Below are 25,415 nucleotides of genomic sequence, written 5' to 3'. Positions count from 1 at the left end.
TAACTAAAGACATAGTAGTTAATGTTTTTATAAGACAACTGTACACTTTTGGAGGGCACATTTGTCAGTGCCACTCCTGATTCTGTGTGTGGGAATTACTCTTAGTCAGGCTCAAAGACTATATAATGTCCTAGGGATTGAATCCAGTTGGGGTAGATATAAGGCAGATAGCATATTGACTGTACTCTGTCTCTTGCCCTTACACATTTTGGAAGTGTTAATTTGAGCTCTGTGTAGTTTTCAACTTCCAATTTATCCCTTGGATGCAAGTGTAGATGATTATCTGTATGCAGGTGAGAAGGAAGGTAGGGGAAGTCATAAAAATAGCTAGAGACTAGCAAATCACTTGTTAATGTTTTCTTCTTGAACTTCAAGGTGAAAATTTGTCTATCTTATTTTATGGCAGAAGAATTGCTCATTAAGTGTAAGGAAAAACACCTCCTACTGCCTACTGTTAAAAATAAGTATACAATTCTAATTTTATCAAAATATATGATAGAAACATTTTATAAAGTCAGCTTAAATTTTATTTTACTATTGTTTTAAACATTCACATTTATAACTTAGTTTTTACCATAATTAGTCTGACTAAAGTGCTGTAATTCATATTTGAAGTGAGGAGATCTCTTGGATATTCTTTGAAGAAACAAGTAACATAAAATCTCTTTTTTGATCAAATAGGTTTCTCTTTTGTCACAGTAATCTTTTCCCTGTCTAATAAAAAATTGAAGAATTTTATCTCTACAAGCAAATAAAAAATGTTCTTTTCGTCAGTATAAGTGATATAAAATACAACCCGGAAATAGTAATGTTTTACTCAAAAATGCATTTTTTTTATTTCAATGGCATGTCAACCAGAAGGAATTTTATTAGGAAAATAAGAAAATAAAAAGGAGTGATAAATTATAAAGAATATAGAATATATTGTTACATAATATAATATGCTGGTCAGTATGATATAAATTTGGTGTGGGAGACTAAAACTTCATTTTGGGGGGCATCTGGTCTATTTCTCAAGGGTCTATTTCTCTGGCTCTGTGCTCAGGGATCATTCCTGCATCTGAGTTGCTGGGGATTGAACCTCGGTCAGGCTGTGTGCAAAGAAAATGTTCTATCAGCTGTGCTATTGTGAGACCAGTGAACAAATCATTGCACAGGATGGTATTAAAATAGAGATGAATCACATTTTCGATCTAGAGGTAAAGGAAACCACTGTAAATTTGAAAAAGCACATGTTCCATACCTGAGAAGGACAAATAAGAAAGTCAAATAAATCATAGAAACAAACTGAAAACAATAAAATGTAGTTTAATTACTAAGAGTAACCTGGGTTGGGGCCAGAGATATAGTATAGTGGGTAAGGCACTTACATTGCACATGGCTAAATCAAACACTATCCCCAAAATTTCAGATGGTCTCCAGGGCTTCTCCAGGAGTGATTCTGAGATCAGAGTCATAAGTGAGCTCTGAGCATCATTATATGTGGCTCCCAAACAAACAAAAAACAAATAAACAAGTAAAAAAAAAAAGCTGGGGGATGGAGCAGTGACACAAGCTGTAGGGTGTTTGCCTTGCACGTGCTAACCTAGGACAAACTGCAGTTTGATCCCCTAGCATCCCATATGGTGCCCCAAGCCAGAAGTGATTTCTGAGTGCATAGCAGGAGTAATCCCTGAGCATCACCGTTATGATCCAAAAAAAAGAAGAAGAAAACTAAGTCTGGGTATAGGTTGGCTACACAGTTGATGCAACCTAGTAAAAAATGGAAATGTGGTCCTTTTATCTACTGTAGAAGAGGAGGAATTTTTTTTCCTTTTTGGGTTATATCTTTTAGTTATTATTTAAATAGTAAATTAAGTTTAAATTAAATTATTTAAAGCTTTTCTTATTAGGTCCCCAGGATCATCCTAGATTGAGTAAAGACCCTCACAAACACCCAAACCTTGACCCATAATTTAAATTTGGCACTACAAATAGTAATAAATGAATTTAAGTATAATTACTAGGTATGTATGGTTCTGTAGAATATATTGTTACATAATATGCTGGTCAATATGATATAAATTTGGCGTGGGAGACTAAAGCTTCGTTTTGGGGGGGCATCTGGTGGTTGTCAAGGGCCTATTTCTGGCTCTGTGCTCAGGAATCATTCCTGCATCTGAGTTGTTGGGAATTGAACCTAGGTCAGGCTGCGTGTGCAAAAAAAATGTTCTATCAGCTGTGTTATTGCTCAGGTGCCTGAAACTTCTTATAGAAGTGACTAGGCATATTTTTTTTTTTTTTTGGTTTTTGGGCCACACCCTGTGACGCTCAGGGGTTACTCCTGGCTATGCGCTCAGAAGTTGCTCCTGGCTTCTTGGGGGACCATATGGGACGCCGGGGGATCGAACCGCGGTCCGTCCTAGGCTAGCACAGGCAAGGCAGGCACCTTACCTCCAGCGCCACCGCCCGGCCCCTTACTAGGCATATTTAATTTGTCCCACATCATGGCAAACAAATGCTAACTATAGTGTTTTCCAATGATGCTTTTGTAATTTTTTCAGGCAGATAAAAACTGAGAAATTCCTTATCTCCTTTACAAATTTAATTTTGATTCTGGATAATTGTTTCACTTGCTTTTAACTATTTAATTTTGAGGTTATTATATCAGCCAAGTTTAATGACAGAATTAATGTCACTTTTCGGGTGGCTTTCCATATGGTGCTCTGGAGCCCACATCCAGAGAGACAGTGAAGGCCAGGGCCTGAGGATGCTGTTCATCCTCTCTGGAGACTACAGAGCCATCTGGGTGTTACTCTGGGACCTCCAGGTCTACACTAGTAGATATTTGGTAACTTTGGAGTGTCAGGAATTGAAATAGGAAAATACACAAGCCAGTCATGCACCCTTACCCCTTACTTATCTCCCAGCTTCACTCCACCCCAACACACCACACTTTTGTATTGTTGGGAATTGAACCCAGCCCTCATGCACAGGAGACCCATAATATACTAGTGAACTCCATTCCCAGCCCTTCAGGGTAATATTTTTTAGGAACAAGCTCTTATTTTTAAAGTACTTTTTCTTACTCAAGGCTAAAGAAACTCCAAATTTTCTTAATATTTCTCTCCTACTTTCTCCCTATGGACATAGTACCTAACTTGTACTATTTACTTTCAGTATACAATCATAGATTGCCATTTTCATATGTGAAAAAAATTTCTTGAGGTTATTTTTTACATTGAAATAACAGCCCTTAGCTTTATGGGCAACTTGATTGCTAAAGTTCTTAGACTTTTTAATAAATAGATATTTATTTTTGGCTATTCCCAATACTTAGAATTTTGGCTAGGTAATATGTAAACCCATTTTTTAATTATTTTTTTATTCATGTATGTGAAGAAGCGATCAGGTTTTCTGCTGGAAAATAACCCTACATATCAGCTCTGGAAAGCAGGATATTACATAGTAATATACTTTCCAGAGGAAGACATCACAGTTCTTTGGGATAAAAAGACAACTATTCATATCAAAGTTGGGCCACAATGGAAGGTAAGACTTCTTATTTGTAGGTAAATTAAAATAATGTACAAAAATAAAATTTCGTTGACTTTTACTGTTTTACAGAAACAAAAATATTTAAAGTTTTTCTTTGAGTAACACATGTGTGAGTAACAATTACTATAAAGAATGGTATCATTTAAAATAGAGTTGTTTTTAGTTTTTTTAAGATTTTATTTTTTATTCATTTGCTTTTGGTTTGGGAGCTGCACACAGCAGGCTCAAGTGTGGCTTTGTGCTCAGGGATTCAAGCTGGAAATCTTTGGGAGCTATCTGTATATAAAGGCAAGTACCCTAACCCTTGTACTATCACAGTTATGTAATATTAACAAATGCATATAATTGTATATCCACCACTACCATTATATATAACATGAAACTATTAACTCTCTAATTTCTTCTATGTTGACAACTCCTAACTCTAATATCTAGCCAGTGGAAAATACTGATCAATTTTCCTTCCTTATGGTTTTGTCTTTTCCAGTTAAAATATACATGAAATTATGCAATATGCAACTTCTAGGTTTGGTTTCTTTGACTTGGAAAATATATTTAGGATTCTTCTATAATATTAAATAAAGTAATGTTTTCCCTTTGTTATTGAATATTTTTTGTGTTGTATGGGTAGACAAATTTGTTTTATCCCTGGCTAACTAAAATTAATCTAGGTAATTCATGGTTTTCTTGAAATTTAAATATTTTAAATTCTATCAGATATTATTTTGGTTAAATATTTTATTAAATATAATTAACTATTTATTGTAAGAAATATATTGTATATTTATTAACATTATGCTTATTATTTTAAGTATTCACATTTCTATTAAATATTTAAAATTTTTACTAACATTTTTGACATCATTATAACACATATCTGAAACAATTTTTTTGGCTATAAACTAGTGATTTAGGGGGAAATTGAGAAAGAAAGATGTTTTTAAAATGATAAAAAGATGTGTACATTTAAATATTTTAATATATTGCAAACTAAATATATAATTCTATTTTAATTTTAAATTTTTTTTTCATTTTTTTAATTACAAATCTTTCACAGTTATATTTAAGGTACAGAGTGACAGTATGTAAGGGCAATTCTAACCACCAGTGTTAACCTCCCTCCCCTCCGGTACTGTTCCCAGCATGCATCCCTCACTCTTAGACCCCTGGACTGCTAGTGTAACAGGTTCCCATAACATTTTTCAAAGATGTGAATCAAACACTCCTAAAATTCATCTGGAACAATAAACACCCAAGAATAGCTAGAGCAATACTTGGGAAAAGGAATATAGGAGACATCACTTTTCTAAATTCTAAATTATATTACAAAGAATAGTCATAAAAACAGCATGATATTGGAATAAAGACAGACCCTTAGATCAGTGGAATAGACTAGGAACACAAAAATACAACATAAAAATCCCTTCCTCACACCTATATTCATTGCAGTGCTATTTTCAATAGCCAGACTCTGGAAACCTTCAACAGATGAATGGCTAAAGAAACTGTGGTACATATGCACAATAGAATATTATGCAGCTGTCAGGAGAGATGAAGTCATGAAATTTTCCTATACATGGAATTTATTATACTGAGTGAAATTAGTCAGAGGGAGAGAGATACACACAGAATTGTCTCACTCATCTATGGGTTTTAAGAAAAATTAAAGACTGAAATAATTCCCAGAGATGAGGGCTGGTATGACCAGCTCAAGATATGAAGCTCACCACAAAGAGTGGTGAGTGCAGTTAGAGAAATAACCATGCTGCAAACTATTATAATAATGTCAGTGAGTGAGGGATGCAGAAAGCTTGTCTCAAATACAGGCAGGGAGTGGGGGAGGAAAGAAATGGGGCATTGGTGATGGAAAGATTGCACAGATGAAACGGTGTTCTTGTTATGACTGAAACCCTACTACAATTATGTTTGTAAACACGGTGTTTAAACAAAGAATTATTTAATAAAAATATAAGCAATGGACATAGCGATTGTAGGGATGTTGTCAATTTTACAGGAGACAGGCAGTCTTCAACACCACAGGGAAGAACTGTGTTCTATCCTACAACACAGAAGAGAGAAATCGGTTGGTTTGGCTTGTTTTAAAGAGGATTTTTTTGGTCTTTGGAAGGTCATTCTCTGTATTTTTCACCCACTTCCTTTCCCTAATTACAGTGTTTTTCAAATTGCTTTAAAAATATGTTGTAGAGATCAGAGACATATTTCATGGGTCAAGGCATTGCTTTTGAAACTGACTGATTGGAACCAGGGCACAAGTAGAGTCCTCTGAACCATCTGGGGTGAGCCCCTGAGACACATCTGAGGGAATATACTTTGAGTACCACTGTGTGTGGCCTCAAACACTGTCCAATGTGTACTACATATTGATCAGACCCAGGAAGCAATTGTATGACTTTTTTTATCATTCATAGCTACCTTCATATACAAATCAGGAAAAATTGGTATTTCACTTATATCTTATGGTGGCATAGTGTATGGACAGTCTAATAAATTTAATTTATGGTTAATTTTTTATTGATTTTTATTTAGTTTCTTTTTATTTTCTTTAATGCTGTTATTATTGTGCTGTTTGTGTGCCTACACATTTGTTTGTGATATTTCTTTAGCTGTGAATTGAATGTTTTGGATTTTAAAAGTATGACCTAGAATAGAATCAATTTATTATTTAAATATCTATTCTTTTATAAAATATTAATATTGCCAGGAAGTGGGTCTCTGATCTTCAATATATATGTATATAGAGAATAGATATACACAAAATGATTTTTGTTTTTATCCTTTTTCAAGTTACTAAATATTATTAGTTGCATCTATAATGGTGCTACTAGGCAGTATGGTAATTTCTAAACAGCATTTATAATAATTGTTAATATAATTATATATGAAAATTTGCTTCTTAGAAACATTTTAACATATATTTTAAATTAATATACTTTAATAAGTAAAATTTTAAATGTTGGGTGAGTGTGTGTTTCATGATCATTTTCTTTTACTTTAGAACAAACTCTCAGGATTATGTGGAAACTTTGACAAATGTACCTCAAATGATATGACCACATCTAATAACTTAGAAGTGAGAAATTCCCAAGTATTTGGAGATAGTTGGGCATTGGGACAGGTAAGTTGAATTTAGAAATATTACAAATAAATATATGTTGGCACAAGTTCACTATTTTATTCTTATATAAAAATTTATTCAGGCAATAACTTTTTGGGGGCCACACTCGGTGACACTCAGGGCTTACTTCTGGTTTATGCGCTCAGAAATCTGTCCTGGCTTGGGAGACCATTTGGGATGCCAGGGGATGGAACCGTGGTCTGTCTTAGGTTAGATGGGTGCAAGGCAAATGCTCTACCACTTGTGCCACCACTGCAGCCCCTGGGCAATAGTTTTTAGATAGTAGTTATATAGTAATTCAGAATTGCCAAACTACTTTTCATGTAATTCTTCTGACAATCATGTAATATAATGTGAGTTGTTTCCAAATTAGAGATGAAAAAATTGAGTTTTAGGAATACTAAATGATACTTATATATACAGAGAGCATCAGAGTCAAATTCACATCATCCAATTTCATATTACTCATTATACAGCAAATTTCTTTATCAGTGTATGTTTATTTAAAAAGATATAACCTTTTCAACTTAAAACAAATAATAGAGATAGAATTTCTTAACATTTGTATCTAGAGCGTGGCTGTTGGTGTGTGTGTGTGTGTGTGTGTGTGTGTGTGTGTGTGTGTGTGTGTGTGTGATTGAGAGGGATAATACAAGGGGAAGGTAGAAAGTGAATTTTTTAAATATAATATTTATTTTAATTATAGTGGATCACATATCATTGACGATGATATTTTAGGTACCTATTAACATAAAAACAGGGGAGTTCTCATCACAGAATTGTCCTCCCTCCACCTCTGCTCCCCTCCTACCTCCCATATCCTCCTCCCTCACCCCCGAGGCTGCTAGAATAAGTGGTCCCCTCTGTGCCTAGCTTACTACTTAGAGGTCCTACACCTGTTTGGTCTTGGTACCTCCCTTATTTCCCACTCTAATTGGGAGGCAGAAATAGATAGTTCAAGTTATATGGTTTTGTTTAAAGAAGAGAAAGGTACTAAACTGGAGGAAAATATCAAATACACCGAAAATGGGCGGAGTCCTTCTGGAGACTCTATCCTAAGTTTGAGAGAAGGGGAAAAGGAGGGTGAAACACCACAACAGTACAAAAAGAAGTGTCAAGTAAAATATCCAGTGAGCACTCCAACAATAAAGATAAGCACCACATAAAGGCCAAGGTCTTGAGATAAAAAACATGGCAGAGCACATAAAGAAAGAAAAGAAGAAAAAAAATATAAATGGAGACAACAACTTCAATAACCAGACCAAAACAAAGAAATCGACAAAAACTAGATAAATAACTAAAAAAGAAAATTGTTTTGTGCTATTTTGCCTTTTTTTTCCCCCTTCTTTCTTCCCTCCTGCACAGGCACAATAAATAATGGGGTCATTCGAAAAGGAATTCTCTCGGCCTAAGAGATACAGGGTTTTTCCGCCCTTGAAGTATATTTTCATGGGATTAACTATAGACTCCTATCAGGTTCATTTACTCTCCTCTTGGTGCTTTTGTGGTGTATGGAAGACTTCTGCTCCATCCTGGATGATGAAATCAGACCTCTGTATCTAGAGATCTCGGTGTCTGCACAGGTCAGGGATTGGAATTTATGATGAAGTCTTTCTTTGTGGTTCTAGAAGTTCTGTTCCTTCAGTGTCATTTTTTTTTAATTTTTTTTATTTAAACACCTTGATTACATACATGATTGTGTTTGGGTTTCAGTCATAAAAGGAACACCACCCATCACCAGTGCAACATTCCCATCACCCAAGTCCCAAATCTCCCTCCTCCCCCCCCCAACCCCCGCCTGTACCCTAAACAGGCTCTACATTTCCCTCATACATTCTCAATATTAGGACAGTTCAAAATGTAGTTATTTCTCTAACTAAACTCATCACTCTTTGTGGTGAGCTTCCTGAGGTGAGCTGGAACTTCCAGCTCTTTTCTCTTTTGTGTCTGAAAATTATTATTACAAGGGTGTCTTTCATTTTTCTTAAAACCCATAGATGAGTGAGACCATTCTGCGTTTTTCTCTCTCTCTCTGACTTATTTCACTCAGCATAATAGATTCCATGTACATCCATGTATAGGAAAATTTCATGACTTCATCTCTCCTGACAGCTGCATAATATTCCATTGTGTATATGTACCACAGTTTCTTTAGCCATTCGTCTGTTGAAGGGCATCTTGGTTGTTTCCAGAGTCTTGCTATGGTAAATAGAGCTGCAATGAATATAGGTGTAAGGAAGGGGTTTTTGTATTGTATTTTTGTGTTCCTAGGGTATATTCCTAGGAGTGGTATAGCTGGATCGTATGGGAGCTCGATTTCCAGTTTTTGGAGGAATCTCCATATCGCTTTCCATAAAGGTTGAACTAGACAGCATTCCCACCAGCAGTGGATAAGAGTTCCTTTCTCTCCACATCCCCGCCAACACTGTTTATTCTCATTCTTTGTGATGTGTGCCATTCTCTGGGGTGTGAGGTGGTATCTCATTGTTGTTTTGATTTGCATCTCCCTGATGATTAGTGATGTGGAACATTTTTTCATGTGTCTTTTGGCCATGCGTATTTCTTCTTTGTCAAAGTGTCTGTTCATTTCTTCTCCCCATTTTTTGATGGGGTTAGATGTTTTTTTCTTGTAAAGTTCTGTCAGTGCCTTGTATATTTTGGAGATTAGCCCCTTATCTGATGGGTATTGGGTGAATAGTTTCTCCCACTCAGTGGGTGGCTCTTGTATCCTGGGCACTATATCCTTTGAGGTGCAGAAGCTTCTCAGCTTAATATATTCCCATCTGTTAATCTCTGCTTTCACTTGCTTGGAGAGTGCAGTTTCCTCCTTGAAGATGCCTGTAATGTCCTGGAGTGTTTTGCCTATGTGCTGTTCTATATATCTTATGGTTTTGGGGCTGATATAGAGGTCTTTAATCCATTTGGATTTTACCTTTGTACATGATGTTAGCTGGGGGTCTAAGTTTAATTTTTTGCAAGTGGCTATCCAATTGTGCCAACACCACTTGTTGAAGAGGCTTTCCCTGCTCCATTTAGGATTTCCTGCTCCTTTATCAAAAATTAGATGGTTGTATCTCTGGGGAACATTTTCTGAGTATTCAAGCCTATTCCACTGATCTGAGGACCTATCCTTATTCCAATACCATGCTGTTTTGATAACTGTTGCTTTGTAGTACAGTTTAAAGTTGGGAAAAGTAATTCCTCCCATATTCTTTTTCCCAATGATTGCTTTAGCTATTCGAGGGTGTTTATTGTTCCAAATGAATTTCAAAAGTGTCTGATCCACTTCTTTGAAGAATGTCATGGGTATCTTTAGAGGGATGGCATTAAATCTGTATAATGCCTTGGGGAGTATTGACATTTTGATGATGTTAATCCTGCCAATCCATGAGCAGGGTATGTGTTTCCATTTCCGTGTGTCCTCTCTTATTTCTTGGAGCAGAGTTTTATAGTTTTCTTTGTATAGGTCCTTCACATATTTAGTCAAGTTGATTCCAAGATATTTGAGTTTGTGTGGTACTATTGTGAATGGGGTTGTTTTCTTAATGTCCATTTCATCCTTATTACTATTGGTATATAGAAAGGCCATTGATTTTTGTGTGTTAATTTTGTAGCCTGCCACCTTGCTATATGAGTCTATTGTTTCTAGAAGCTTTTTGATAGAGTCTTTAGGGTTTTCTAAGTAGAGAATCATGTCATCTGCAAACAGTGAGAGCTTGACTTCTTCCTTTCCTATCTGGATTCCCTTGATATCCTTTTCTTGCCTAATCGCTATAGCAAGTACTTCCAGTGCTATGTTGAATAGGAGTGGTGAGAGAGGACAGCCTTGTCTTGTGCCAGAATTTAGAGGGAAGGCTTTCAGTTTTTCTCCATTGAGGATAATATTTGCCACTGGCTTGTGGTAGATGGCCTTCACTATATTGAGAAAGGTTCCCTCCATTCCCATCTTGCTGAGAGTTTTGATCAAGAATGGGTGTTGGACCTTATCAAATGCTTTCTCTGCATCTATTGATATGATCATGTGGTTTTTATTTTTCTTGTTATTGATGTTGTGTATTATGTTGATAGATTTACGGATGTTAAACCAGCCTTGCATTCCTGGGATGAAACCTACTTGATCGTAGTGGATGATCTTCTTAACGAGGCATTGAATCCTATTTGCCAGGATTTTGTTGAGGATCTTTGCATCTGCATTCATCAGTGATATTGGTCTGTAATTTTCTTTTTTGGTAGCGTCTCTGTCTGGTTTAGGTATCAAGGTGATGTTGGCTTCATAAAAGCTATTTGGAAGTGTTTCTGTTTGTTCAATTTCATGAAAGAGTCTTGCCAAGATTGGCAGTAGTTCCTCTTGGAAAGTTTGATAAAATTCATTAGTGAATCCATCTGGACCTGGGCTTTTGTTTTTCGGCAGACATTTGATTACTGTTTTAATTTCATCAATGGTGATGGGGGTGTTTAGATATGCTACATCCTCTTCCTTCAACCGTGGAAGATTATAAGAGTCCAAGAATTTATCCATTTCTTCCAGGTTCTCATTTTTAGTGGCGTAGAGTTTTTCAAAGTAGTTTCTGATTACCCTTTGAATCTCTGTCATATCAGTAGTGATCTCTCCTTTTTCATTCCTGATACGAGTTATCAAATTTCTCTCTCTCTCTTTCTTTGTTAGGTTTGCCAGTGGTCTATCAATCTTGTTTATTTTTTCAAAGAACCAACTTCTGCTTTCGTTGATCTTTCGGATTGTTTTTTGAGTTTCCACTTCGTTCATTTCTGCTCTCAGCTTTGTTATTTCCTTCTGTCTTCCTATTCTTGGGTCCTTTTGTTGAGCATTTTCTAGTTCTATTAGCTGTGTCATTAAGCTACTCAGGTAAGCTCCTTCTTCCTTCCTGATGTGTGCTTGCAAAGCTATAAATTTTCCTCTCAGTACTGCTTTTGCTGTGTCCCATAAGTTCTGAGAGTTTGTGTCTTTATTGTCATTTGTTTCCAGGAACCTTTTTATTTCCTCCTTGATTTCATCTCGGACCCACTGGTTATTGAGCATGAGGCTGTTTAACTTCCAGGTGTTAAAGTGTTTCTTCTGAGTCCCTTTGGAGTTCACAAATAATTTCAGAGCCTTGTGGTCAGCGAAGGTAGTCTGCAAAATTTCTATCCTCTTGATCTTATGGAGGTATGTTTTATGTGCCAGCATGTAGTCTATCCTGGAGAATGTCCCATGTACATTGGAGAAGAATGTGTATCCAGGTTTCTGGGGATGGAGAGTCCTATATATATCCACTAGGCCTCTTTCTTCCATTTCTCTCCTCAGGTCTAGTATATTCTTGTTGGGTTTCAGTCTGGTTGACCTGTCCAGTGTTGACAAAGCCGTGTTAAGGTCCCCCACAATTATTGTGTTGTTGTTGATATTATTTTTCAGATTTGTCAACAGTTGTATTAAATATTTTGCTGGCCCCTCATTCGGTGCATATATGTTTAGGAGAGTGAATTCTTCCTGCTCTACGTACCCCTTGATTAATATAAAATGTCCGTCTTTGTCCCTTACAACCTTCCTGAGTATAAAGTTTGCATTATCTGATATTAGTATGGCCACTCCAGCTTTTTTATGGGTGTTGTTTGCTTGGATAACTTTTCTCCAGCCTTTTATTTTGAGTCTATGTTTGTTCTGACTATTCAGGTGCGTTTCTTGTAGGCAGCAGAAGGTTGGATTGAGTTTTTTGATCCAGTTAGCCACTCTGTGTCTCTTAACTGGTGCATTTAGTCCATTGACGTTGAGAGAAAGAATTGTCCTGGGATTTAACGCCATCTTTATTTCAAAATTTGGTGTGTCTTTTGGGTAGTCTTGTCTTAGATTAGGTCTTTCAGTTTTTCTCTTAAGACTGGTTTTGTGTCTGTGAAGTTTCTGAGCTGTTTTTTGTCTGTGAAACCATGTATTCTTCCATCAAACCGGAAAGTGAGTTTTGCTGGGTATAGTATTCTGGGTGAAGCATTCATTTCATTCAGTCTTGTCACAATATCCCACCACTGCTTTCTGGCATTGAGCGTTTCTGGTGACAGGTCTGCTGTAAATCTCAGGGAAGCTTGCTTGAACATGATTTCCCCTTTTGATCTTGCTGTTTTCAGAATTCTGTCTCTATCTGTGGGATTTGTCATTGTGACTAGGATGTGTCTTGGGGTGGTTTTTCTGGGGTCTCTTTTGGTTGGTACTCTTCGGGCATGCAGGATTTGATCACATATATTCTTTAGCTCTGGAAGTTTCTCTTTAATGATGTTCTTGACCATTGATTCTTCCTGGAAATTTTCTTCCTGGGTCTCTGGGACTCCAATGATTCTTAAGTTGTTTCTGTTGATCTTATCATAGACTTCTATTTTCGTCTGTTCCCATTCTTTGACTAATTTTTCCATTGTCTGCTCATTTGCTTTAAGTTTTTTGTCCAATCTCTCCTGCTGTATGGAATTGTTATGTATCTCATCTTCCACAGCACCAAGTCTATTCTCAGCTTCTGATACCCTGTCCCAGAGCTTATCCATTTTGTCATTCACTTCGTTTACTGACTTTTTCAGTCCTGTTAGTTGACATGTTATTTCAGTTTGGAGTTTTGTCATTTCTGCCTTCATATTTTCTTGGTTCTTATTAGTGTTCTGTTCAACTCGATCCATGGTTTCTTGGAGTCTGTTGAGCACCTTCCATATTGCTAGTCTAAAGTCCTTATCTGAGAGGTTGATTAGTTGTTCAGTCATTATCTGGTCCTCAGAATTGTCATCTTCATTCTCTATGTCTGATGCTGGCCTGCGTTGTTTCCCCATTGTCACACTTGTATTGTGGGTTTTTCTATGTGTTGTAGTGGTATTCATTGTCTATATGATGTAGGCAGCACACTCCTCTGGCTCCTCCCTTTCTGGATGGGCTGACTTGCCTCTAAGGGAGGGGAGTCCTCCGTGGAAGATGCCTCACACTGGGTCAAATCTTAGGCCCGAGCATGCAACAGAGAAGACAGTCCGGAGAGAAATGTTTGCTTCTGTGATATAGTGCCGTTCTTAGTATGATTTTTCCTTCTTGTTGCAATGGAGTTCTTTCCTTAGAAAGAGTGCACGGCCGCATAGCAAAGCGGAGCGGCCGTGCTCCGCTGGAGCCTCTTTTTGCCCCACTCGCAAGAGTTTCACGCAAGAGGACAGTAGACAGACATAGACAGGTCACACTCACAGTCTTTCACAGCTGAGCCCCACTGGGCCGGTGTACTTTCGCGGATTTTCCCCGCCTGGTGTCACACACAGGGAGCCAGCTTTTGCAAAGGTTAGCCGGTTTTTATGCTCTGAAGTCCCTCCCTGAAAATGGCGTCTGGGCGAGCGAGGTTTCTGGAGGCTCTTTTTGCCCCACTCGCAAGAGTTTCACGCAAGAGGACAGTAGACAGACATAGACAGGTCACACTCACAGTCTTTCACAGCTGAGCCCCACTGGGCCAGTGTACTTTCGCGGATTTTCCCCGCCTGGTGTCACACACAGGGAGCCAGCTTTTGCAAAGGTTAGCCGGTTTTTATGCTCTGAAGTCCCTCCCTGAAAATGGCGTCTGGGCGAGCGAGGTTTCTGGAGGCTCTTTTTGCCCCACTCGCAAGAGTTTCACGCAAGAGGACAGTAGACAGACATAGACAGGTCACACTCACAGTCTTTCACAGCTGAGCCCCACTGGGCCGGTGTACTTTCGCGGATTTTCCCCGCCTGGTGTCACACACAGGGAGCCAGCTTTTGCAAAGGTTAGCGGTTTTTATGCTCTGAAGTCCCTCCCTGAAAATGGCGTCTGGGCGAGCGAGGTTTCTGGAGGCTCTTTTTGCCCCACTCGCAAGAGTTTCACGCAAGAGGACAGTAGACAGACATAGACAGGTCACACTCACAGTCTTTCACAGCTGAGCCCCACTGGGCCGGTGTACTTTCGCGGATTTTCCCCGCCTGGTGTCACACACAGGGAGCCAGCTTTTGCAAAGGTTAGCCGGTTTTTTTCCCTTCAGTGTCATTTTAATCCTTCTTCTGTGGTTGGTGGTCTTGGTCTTTGCACTGATCCTAGGGTTGGGCCTGGGATAGCGTCTTTTGTTATGTTTCCAGAAGACCCATTCCATTGCAAATTGTCTCAGACAGACCTCTGGAGCTAGAGGTCATGGTTGTTGTGCAGGTCATAACTCAATCCCTAGAGTAGGCCTTTTTTATTGGTCCCAGGATACATATAGTCAGGTCATGGTTCTATCAGCCAGTCATTTGTAAATTGCGATCTTGGCATTTGGACAGACCGAAGGGTGACAAGTCTTCTGATTTTGTCTTATCGTTAGTTGGTGAGGTAGGATAACCTGCTCTTAGGTCAAGTTGTTCCCAGTTTCCTCGTTGTCAGGATATCATATTAGAGCTGGCACTTGTTGGTGTTCGAGCAGTATTAGGGATGTCCCGAATGGGATTTGTTTCTTGTGGATGTTGTGAAGAACTGTATGTTTGGGAACAGATTAACTGAATTAAACATATTTCTTTTCTAAAATTTCTTGAGGCATTATAATCTATTAAGGAAGAGAAGTGTCTTAAATAATTTGTAAACTTACTGAAACACCTGTGTCTTTATGTTAATAACTTCCTAAGGAAATTGATTTGACACACCTTGAGAAATTCAGAACTAGTTCAGGAAATAGTAAAATTGATTATTTGTTTTCTTCTTTTTAAAAATAATTTATTTAAGCACCATGGTTACAAATATGTTCGTATCTTCTACGTATTCTTTAGTCTATTGTTATGCTTGAAAGGATACAGCTTCAATCCTGATTGGTTTCTATTTAATTAGTTGTAATACTGTTTGTTTAATTTTCATTAGCTAAAAATTATGAACAAGGCACATAATGGCTGCGATATTAGTGGGGTTGTGAATTTTCAGATATATGGTGGTATTTTATAATTTAGTTAAAATATGAACTTAGTAGAAATTGGAACAGTATACAAATTTGAGAGACATAAACTTTACCATCAACATTATCTGGAGGATTCATAAAAGTCTCAAATTTTTGCAGAAAGTTCTGGCTAACTGAGTTGAAGGAGCTTTTTCCTGAGGTAGTTGGTGAGAGTTGTAAAAGGACAATGGCACAGAGATCAGAATATTTGACAAAAAAAAGTGGCCTAGATATTTATGTGTCTAAATTTGAGACTCAGAAAAATATATCTGAATGGTAATACGGGCATGACAATTACTGGTATGTTAAAGTTGTAGAAATAATTGTTAAGTTTATAGAATAAAGGCAATAGAGGCTTGAGGATCCAGCTTTGCAGAGAAAGGAGATGGAAGGAAAATGCTGAACAGTACCTGAAGAATTAGGAGAAAATTCAGAAGAAAATGAAATCACCAAAAATAAATAAGGGATAGTATTTAAGAAGTCAAAGTCAAACAGAATCAAAAGTAGTAAAATAAGGTGATGGCTGAAAAGTTGTTTTTATATTTGGTAATGAAGAAGTCATGATCTTTCTTGGGACACTTTGAGTTGGACACACTTGAGCTTCTCAAGTCTATAAAATTTCCCAAGGGGATTTCTTGATACAGAAATGAAAGAGGTCAAAATTAAAGGCAAGACCAGTTTGTGATCTTAGCCTTTTTAGTCATGTAGATGATGCATTAAGACAACCTAAAATATTTACCTTCACCCTACTGCCATTAATAACATGTCTGGTTACTCTTACAAATAGAATATATGCTATTGAGTTTGAATTGATGGAGTTCAAGCACTTGAAGAAAAATTCATCTAAAAAATTAAAAATATACTAGATACAATATTAAAGGATGTAGTCAAGTTAGATTATTCTAGTTTTTGCTTTAAAACTACCATTAAAATTCTCTTCTTTAATTTTTTTTTAACAGTGTGAAAACCCAAGTGAATCGTTTAAACCCTGCGAGGCACATCAAAACAAATTTCCTTATGCCAAGAAAGAATGCTCCATTTTGTATAGCGACATATTTGCTCCTTGTCGCAATGTGGTAAATGATTTTTTTTAAACCATTGTGATTTACAGAGTTCTTCATGTTCAGTTTCAGACATACAATGTTTCAGGGAATATTCCACCACCAATATTGACCTCCTTCCACCAATGTTTCCAGAGTGCATCCCATGCCACCAACTCTGCTCCAAGTTACCCAGCATAACAGGCCCATTTTTAAGTTTTGATTGTTGAAGTTTGGGTCTCATGACTTCATTGTTGTTGACTCTGTCCTGGATATTTAGTTCTGTACTTAATAATTTTTAATTTTTAATTTTATTGAAACTATTATGTTTTACAAAGTCTTTCATAGTTGATTTTCAGACATAGAATGAATCAAGGCCAATTCCATCATCAGTGTCTATCTCCCTCTACCATGTTCCATGTTCCCAGAGGTTATTCCATATCACCACCACAAAGGAAGGCCCCCAGCTTGCCTTTATAACAGACCCATTTACAGTTTAGAGTGCTGGAGTTTGGGTCTCTTGATTACATTATTGTTGACTTTGGCTTGGATATTTATTTCTGTCCCTTTATTTTAAATCTTCACCAATGGATCTGAGGTCCCCTTGACCACTTACCCTCATCCTTTTATATTTGTATTACTCCTCATCTACTCATTCTTTCCTTCTCCTCACTATACTCTGGTGCCAAGAGTATTTGAGACAACTCCCCAGTAAATAAATCTTAACTAAAATTTATTTTACATTTAAATCTTAACTTAGTGGTTACTGCTTATATCTATAATATTGACATGAATAGAACAGTGAATTCATCTGCCCACTAATTTTTTAGGTGTACTACCTAACAGTGGTTAAGAAGACAAATTCAGAAGTTAGTTTTTCAGTAGAAGTAATTCATTTTTCTTTCTCACTCTATATTTTTAATCAAGGAACATATTTGCATAATATTACTAACGGTATGGCTCTATGAACATTGTTACATATATCATTGAAGTCATAATGACTTATTAAAGAAATGTAACTTTAAGTTTCTTAGGACGATATTGCCAGGATTATTCTCTTCAATCCAAAAATATAATTGCAATATAAACCAGCGGGCCAGAGATATACGTAGTATAGAGTTAAGTTCCTTGCCTTGAACATAACATATCTGATGCTACATTTGGTTCCTTGAGCACTTCCGGGGGTGATCTCTTAGCACAGAGCTAGGACTAAATCCTGAGTATCACACTTACTGATGCCCAAGTATACATATTTTATATTTAGTACCTATTTAGTGATACATATATTACTTGTATACACTTAGAATGCTTTAGATTAAGATTATATCATTTATTTTTAAAGATAACTTTTAAAATTCTTTTGAAATTATTTTAAGTCCCAACAGAGTTTAAAGTAGTTTAAAATATTGATGTTAAAAAAAAAGCTCTATTGAAAAACAAGAACTTGCTTAATACCATATGCACATGTCAATATTCCATCAATGAACTCCCAGATATTAACAGTATATAGTAGAAGTTGAAATTACATTTACTTATTAATTTTACTATGTTTTTTTTTGCCAGTTTTTAAAAAATCTAACATTTTGCATGTCATGAATCTGTGGTATTTATGCTCTGTGAATTGGAACCAAGCTAAGGAGGGCCTGGTTAAGTTCATGTCAAAGTGTAATCACTCAGTGTTGGTACATGTTTTTGAAAACTACTTTTTATTTCCTAATTAAAAGCTTTGCAAGTGTAAAAAAAATTCTGACATTTTTACTAAATTTCTAATAGAATTCCTCTCTTGTTGGATACATAAAGAACTCTCTAGGTGGCAGTGTTAAGCCAGTAATAAGAAAATTGGAAACTACCAGTTCATTTTCTTGAAAAGGTTGAGCTGTAATCAGTTTTATTCAGCACTCATTGAAATAGATCTCTCACTTTCTTTGCAGATTGATGTGACTTCTTTTGCCAAAAATTGCCACGAAGACACGTGCAACTGCAATCTGGGTGGGGACTGTGAGTGCTTGTGCACGACTGTGGCAGCCTATGCCTACAAGTGCTGTCAGGAAGGGGTACCAGTTCACTGGAGACCCTCCACAACTTGTTGTAAGTGCTCTGCTCAGCATCAGACCATTTGGTAGGGACTCTACAAGGAGATTCAGGTGGTTCATCTTAGAGCTAAACCTGTGAAACTCCTGCAAACCTTATTACTGTCAAGTTATTGTATATGATATTCCTTTGACAATAAAGCACAATTCTACTCTCAACAAAGGATTTATAAAAAGGAAAAATGGATCTTTGTTTTTGTTGTTTCTTATTTGGCTATTGTCAATATCACAGTTGAACTCTAGAATGTTACATACCATCCTCAAAGATATTGATTATAACTATTTTCCTATTAAAGCTGTCAAGTTTCACTCCATAAGTTTAAAAACCTGTATTTGAAAACATCATTTTAAATTTGCAGTCAGATATGAGACTTCATAATGATTGAATTAAAATCTTATTAAAATACAATAAAATAAAAAATTAACTGTGTAGGTACTGTCATCTGAAGATCTGCTTATGATTTTAACACTTTAATTTGACATACCGGTATTTAAATTGGTTGGGACATTTGCCTACCTATAAAATGATATCTCGAGATTTAAATGATCGTACCACTATTTAGTTAAAGAATCCTGTTCCAAAGAAGTTTTTGAAAGATGATATAATTCTGTGTTCTTTTCCATGGTCTCTGATAAGCAAATGTCTACATTCAGTATATGTTCAAATAAATTGTCAGTTTCTTACATAGCTTACTACTTCTTTTCTTTTTCTTTTAGCACTGGATTGTGAATATTACAATGAAGGTATGTTAAGTAAATCATATCCCTATATTGTTTGGATGATTTGTTTCTAAATTTAAGATTTTTGCAAGGCATGTTGGGAATAGTTTATAGTTTGATAAAAAACAGAATGAAAAAGTTTGCATCTTAAACTTCTAAATATCTGTATTAAAATTTATTCTCTGGAAAACAATTGTAGCAAAAACTATGTATAGTAACACCATGTTTACTTTAAGATATTTGCTAAGGGCCCGGAGAGATAGCACAGCGGTGTTTGCCTTGCAAACAGCCGATCCAGGACCAAAGGTGGTTGGTTCGAATCCCGGTGTCCCATATGGTCCCCCGTGCCTGCCAGGAGCTATTTCTGAGCAGACAGCCAGAAGTAACCCCTGAGCATCGCTGGGTGTGGCCCAAAAACCAAAAAAAAAAAAAAAAAAAGATATTTGCTAAGTATATAAAGATTTAATTGTTATTATGTCAATGAACCAGGACTTTAATATTCTAAAATTGTTATGCATATTTTAAGTTAATAGTTATTTTGATAGGATATAATTGATACTCTAATCACTTTAGGAAATGATTGTTTTAAGTAGATGGTGGAAATGATACTTAGTCTTGAACAAAATTAATCAATACTTTTTATTTTTGGACTCTCAGTGAAATATATAAAAACAAGCTAGATGCAAGACATCCAAGTGGGAGTCAATTTATCAACTTAGAAACTATTTTTATACAAATAGATTTGTCCCTTGACTATTGGTCTCTTCAGTAAAAATAAAAAAATAAACGTGTTTATTTGTCTTTTCTCTTAATCATATATTTCTCCTAATTACATATTCAGGAAATGCTCTGACCCTTAAATATTAGTTGTGTTTTTATCACTTTGAATTGTACCTCATTATAATTTACATAGTACTTTGTTTGTATTTATATGTTTTATGCAAATCTATATACTTGGTGGTGTTAATGGTGCTCAGGACTGTATCTGGATAGAGCTTGGAGTTTGTGGGTCTCATACGAGTAAGGCAGATGCTCTTCAATCACATCCTTGGCTCCAATCTAATGTATTCATAGATTGTAGTATATTTTTATTTTGGAAATTTATGTTGCTTTTGCATATAGTACAGCAGATAGGGTACTTGCTTTGCACGTGGCCAACTCAGGTTTGTTACTACATTTTTAAACTAGTATTTTACTATAGTAAATCACTAGCAGTTTTATTATCATCCATATTTTCTACTCCAAATGAGGCCATTTAAATTTGTGAGAAGTGTAGTATAAGTAAAGATCATTGACTTGTTTTTTTGTTTTATGTTATTTCCCTTTTTATAAATATACTGATAAAAATAATTACTTCCTAGAAGAGTAAAATAATGTATATTATAGTTATGAATTCTGTTTTTATACAATTAATAATAAAAAACTTTTTAATATTTTCAAAATATTTGCCATAAAGTCATACATGGTTTGTTAGAAGTAAATCAGAATATTTGAGCATGGGATACAAGAATATCTAGATTAACTTCTTTATACAAATGAGACTATTTGAAGTTTCAAGAAAATTAATCAACTTTCTCTCTAGCACTCTTTTTTTTTTTTTTTTTTTTTTTGGTTTTTGGGGCCACACCCGTTTGATGCTCAAGGGTTACTCCTGGCTAAGAGCTCAGAAATTGTCCCTCGCTTGGGGGGACCATATGGGACGCCAGGGGATCGAACCGTGGTCCTTCCTTGGCTAGCGCTTGCAAGGCAGACACCTTACCTCTAGTGCCACCTCGCCGGCCCCTCTAGCACTCTTTTATATATATGCAATATGCATATACACACATAATACCTGTGTATCTTTTCTAAATTATGTAATCTAAATATGCCTAAAATTGTCCCAAGTCATTAACTTTGAAGAGTTTGGCTATTTTATCAGGGACAAATATTTAAATGCATAATGTTTTTGCTGGAATGCTTTGTTCTTAAAATGATTTCTATTAATGGACAGTTCAAAATAAAAATATCTTATGCAAACTTATAATTCTCTTATTTGGATTAAACTAGGTCTTGGAGAAGGACCATATATGTTGGCTAGTTATGGGCAGAGTGGCCTTGTTCTAGGAGCCAACATGACCAGTCGAAGCATTTTCTCTTTACCAAGAAACAGAATTCATAGTGATTTATTCTTTACTTTTATGATTACTCCAGGCCTTTTCAAAGAGAAGGTATCATGTAAGTACAGTTTAAATTGGAAGATAAGAAAATTACTTACTCATATTTTTATTTATTTATATAGTTTCCATTAATTATGAATCAAACATATTTATATTTTTATTGATTTCCTAAATAAAAAAGAAAAATATAATACTGGTATATGCATCAACTCTCTCCTTTGTATTTAAAATAATATTTGAGTTTATTTATTTACATATAAATATTAATAGATGCAGTTGCTTGTAGTTTTAAATTAAAAATAGCTTACATTTTCAGGGTTAATCTTAGAACTTGACTGAAAAAAATTGTAAAATAGTGCTCAGAGAGTTAATATTTACTTGGAGAATTTTAGTGCCAAGGTAAATAAAAATTTATGATTTATCAAATATTAAATATCAAGAACATACATCAAAATATAGACATTCATTGGTAATACGTTACCTTTATGTGACCTTATTGTTTCTGACATGGTCTTTATACTGTCATATCCACTTGTCCCTTTAGATCAGTATCCTATTCTTATCTGGTGAAGTGGGGCTTCCATTGTCACTATACTAGCTCTACATAGAACTATGCTTGTATATTGGATAAGCTTAGGAAATATTCATTGAATGTAAGAACCTAATTTCCCTTGTCCTCAACTTCTCCCAATTTTCCAGGAAAACTAAATTGTTTGTTCCTGGTAAAAAGATTTTTCTTGGTCATTTTTAATCTAAAATAACACTAACCACAACCTGAAGGTCTAATTTCTATGCCATTTATATTAATTTATTCCTTTTATATGTTTTTATTTTCTTTTTCCTTTATTCTAGCACTCAACAGGGGGGAGTTGTAAAAGTTTGTAAATTACTAATTGTTTAATGTAGTTGCAGTAACATAATTAACATTAGTGCCAAGGTTTATGTTTCTAGAGTACAAATCATTGTTCTTTCACTAACCACCCAAATGCCAGATTCTGCATTATTATTATTATATGTTACCTTTAATCCATCCTCTCCTCAAACCTCCTTTCCTTTCTTTGGGAACTTCAGTTTTGTGTCAAAGGCTTTGTAATATTTAGTATACCCAAAGAACTTAGAATATCATGCTATATTTTAGAGTACTCTATTGTCTGATTTATAAAAATATTTTAATGGAAAAGTATTAATATATTTAAATTAAGACACTTTGGTTTGAAGAAACTAAGAACTGAGTGTAATGGAGTAATAGAACAATAAGTAAGATATTTGCCTTGAATGTGGCTGACCTAGATTCAGTCCCTGGTACCATATATTATTCCCTAAGAACTGGAGTGATCCCTGAATGCAGCAATAGGAGTAAGTACTGAGCACTGCCAATAGGGGCCTCCAAACAAAATAATGACAAACTAAGATATGAGAAATGAAAAAAAATTAATTAAAATGTTATCATCAGTTTTTATTAATATGAGAAAATTTTAAGCAAATAATAAAAGGTTGATATTTATTATATGTTTTGTTCACTAACCATGTGATCATCTAATAGGAAATGGACAGAATGTTGCTCAGTCTTTTGATGCAAAAAAATCACTTGCAAAACATCAGCTCATTAAGAACCCAGTGATACTGAAACAAATTTCTTTGCTTAAATTGCTGTCTCTATTCTTTTATTCTTTCCTATCATCCCACTCAATCATTTGTAAATTTGATGCATTTGAAAATGTTAAAGTATGCAAGATAAACATGTGTCCAATTAACCATTGATATGCTTGTGAAAGTTAAACCTTCTGGATTTTTAAGATGGTATTTCTTTTTTCTGCCCTAAACCTGATAAATAGTTTAAAAGACAAGACTCAGCAAAAGCTGATTTTTGTGGGAGCTAGCATTGTTATCCATTGTATTAAAATGCTGTCATTTCTCTCTGAAATTGTATAATTAATTCATTTCTGAAATCTCTGTGATGGGAATTATCTACTACAGTTGTGCAGCTTTATTTTTGCCAGCTTTATGACCCCATTTGATAAAGCCAATTTGGTGACTGGCCTTCTCAGAGATCCTTGAACATTGTCAATTACTCTTTTCTGTTTTCAAGCTCTAGCACTGGTCTCCTTGGAATCTGCTGAAAGGCCAAACTACTTCCTCTATGTCCAAGATGACAACACTCTTAGCTTGAAACTCTGGGAGGAAAATTCAGCCTTTCATCGGAAAGCCACTTTTTTCCACCATCAGGGCCTCTGGATTCCTGGTCACAGTGCATTCGAATTATACAGCAGGAAAGGCTTTTTCATCGTATTTTCAGATTCAAGTGTCAAAGCTTTGAAGTATGATGATTCTGAAGAATTTAAACATTCCAGTAGTTTCAGCATAGAAGGTAGGCTTTCAGATATCTTCAAAAGAGAATATATATAGAATTTATTAAACAGACTATTTTAGGGTTTAACTTTTATATCTCCTCAATATTTAAAGAGTTGCATGATCTTGGATTGTTTCTTAACTTCCCTGTCACTCAGATTATGTGTCTGTAAAATTGGAGAAATGATGCTTATTTTATAGAAAAATTATGGTACATAAAATATTTGGTAAATTAGGAATCTGGAGAAATAACACAGTGGGTAAAGTTGTTGCCTTGCATAGACCAAAGTTTCAAATCCTGATATTTGAGTACCCTATGGCAGGAGTGACCCTTGAGCAGAGTCAGGAATTAATTGGTGTGGCCCAAACGAAAAACAAGGCAACAAGGCCAGCAAAAGATGTTTGGTAAATTAGAACAGCCTTATTGTTTCTTTATTATTAGTTGCCCTTATTAGTTAGTTGCCCCTGTTTTAACTTTTACTGCGGGCTAGACTTTGGAACTAGAATTCACTTGCTTCTTACCGATGTCTATTGTTTGTATCTGCTTTTTCTTTTCTAGGAGGAAAATTCTCTTTAACCTGAATCTTGCTGATAAAAATAGTATATTTATCTCTGTCCTTTCAATTCAAGATTTCTGTATTCTGATCTCTTAAAGATTTTTTTTTACCCCAACAGCAGCTCAATCTTATGTCCTAGAGCTCCTTACCCTTTTACAGTCATAGATTTCCTGAATTCAAGAGAGAAAAATCTTATTACCTCTTTTGGTGTTTAAAATTTATTTATTTTAAAACTTATTTTTAATAAAACAAGAGTTTTGCTTTGTACTAAAGGATAACTCCTACAAGAACTTGGAAGATTATAGGTAATGCTGGGGATAGAATGAAGATGAGCTACATGTATAGCAAGAGCCTTCCCCTTTGTACTATATCTCCAGTGTATTAGAGTTCTTTGTGGTGTTTCAAACGTAATACTTAATATTTAATTTTATTTAACTCTTTTAACTCAGTATAAGAGACCTGGTCATATGCCTTTTACATAGTTGGTGTATTTCTATAAATCTTGACTCTGACATTAAACTTTGCACAGAGAGAGTGGGCTATATTCCTAGCTTCCAGTTTTCTCAGGGCTTACTCTTGGCTCTGAGCTCAAGAGAGCACTACTGGTAGAGTTCAAAGGACCATATGCAGGGCTGGAGAGATAGCAGGGAGGTAGGGCATTTGCCTTGCATGCAGAAGGACAGTGGTTAGAATCCCAGCATCCCATATGGTTCTCCGAGTCTGACAGGAGTGATTTCTGAGCATAGAGCCAGAAGTAACCCCTGACACTGCTGGGTGTGATCAAGAAAAAAAAAAAAGACCATATGCAGAGTCGGGGTTAAACTTGTGTTGGCTGCATAAAACTGGCTGCACTATCTCTCTGGCCAAAGATTTAAAAAAAATCTACTGAGATTCTTTTCTTTTAAAATTTCGTTTTTCTT

The 25,415-nt window shown here is 35.7% G+C and overlaps 1 protein-coding gene across 1 annotated transcript in view; it reads left to right on the top strand.

Moving 5' to 3' along the window:
* Nucleotides 1–25,415, top strand: part of OTOGL (otogelin like) — a 156,867-nt gene that overhangs the window by 75,567 nt on the left and 55,885 nt on the right. The window contains exons 27-33 of the mRNA XM_049782954.1: nt 3,382–3,531; nt 6,554–6,673; nt 16,543–16,659; nt 18,555–18,711; nt 19,431–19,457; nt 21,480–21,647; nt 23,679–23,957. Of these exons, the coding sequence (XP_049638911.1) occupies nt 3,382–3,531; nt 6,554–6,673; nt 16,543–16,659; nt 18,555–18,711; nt 19,431–19,457; nt 21,480–21,647; nt 23,679–23,957 (1,018 nt within the window). The remainder of the gene's footprint in view (nt 1–3,381; nt 3,532–6,553; nt 6,674–16,542; nt 16,660–18,554; nt 18,712–19,430; nt 19,458–21,479; nt 21,648–23,678; nt 23,958–25,415) is intronic.

Source organism: Suncus etruscus, chromosome 11 (assembly GCF_024139225.1).
Source record: "Suncus etruscus isolate mSunEtr1 chromosome 11, mSunEtr1.pri.cur, whole genome shotgun sequence".
NCBI classification, from domain to species: Eukaryota; Metazoa; Chordata; class Mammalia; order Eulipotyphla; family Soricidae; genus Suncus; species Suncus etruscus.
This window is presented reverse-complemented; position numbering and strand designations above follow the sequence as displayed.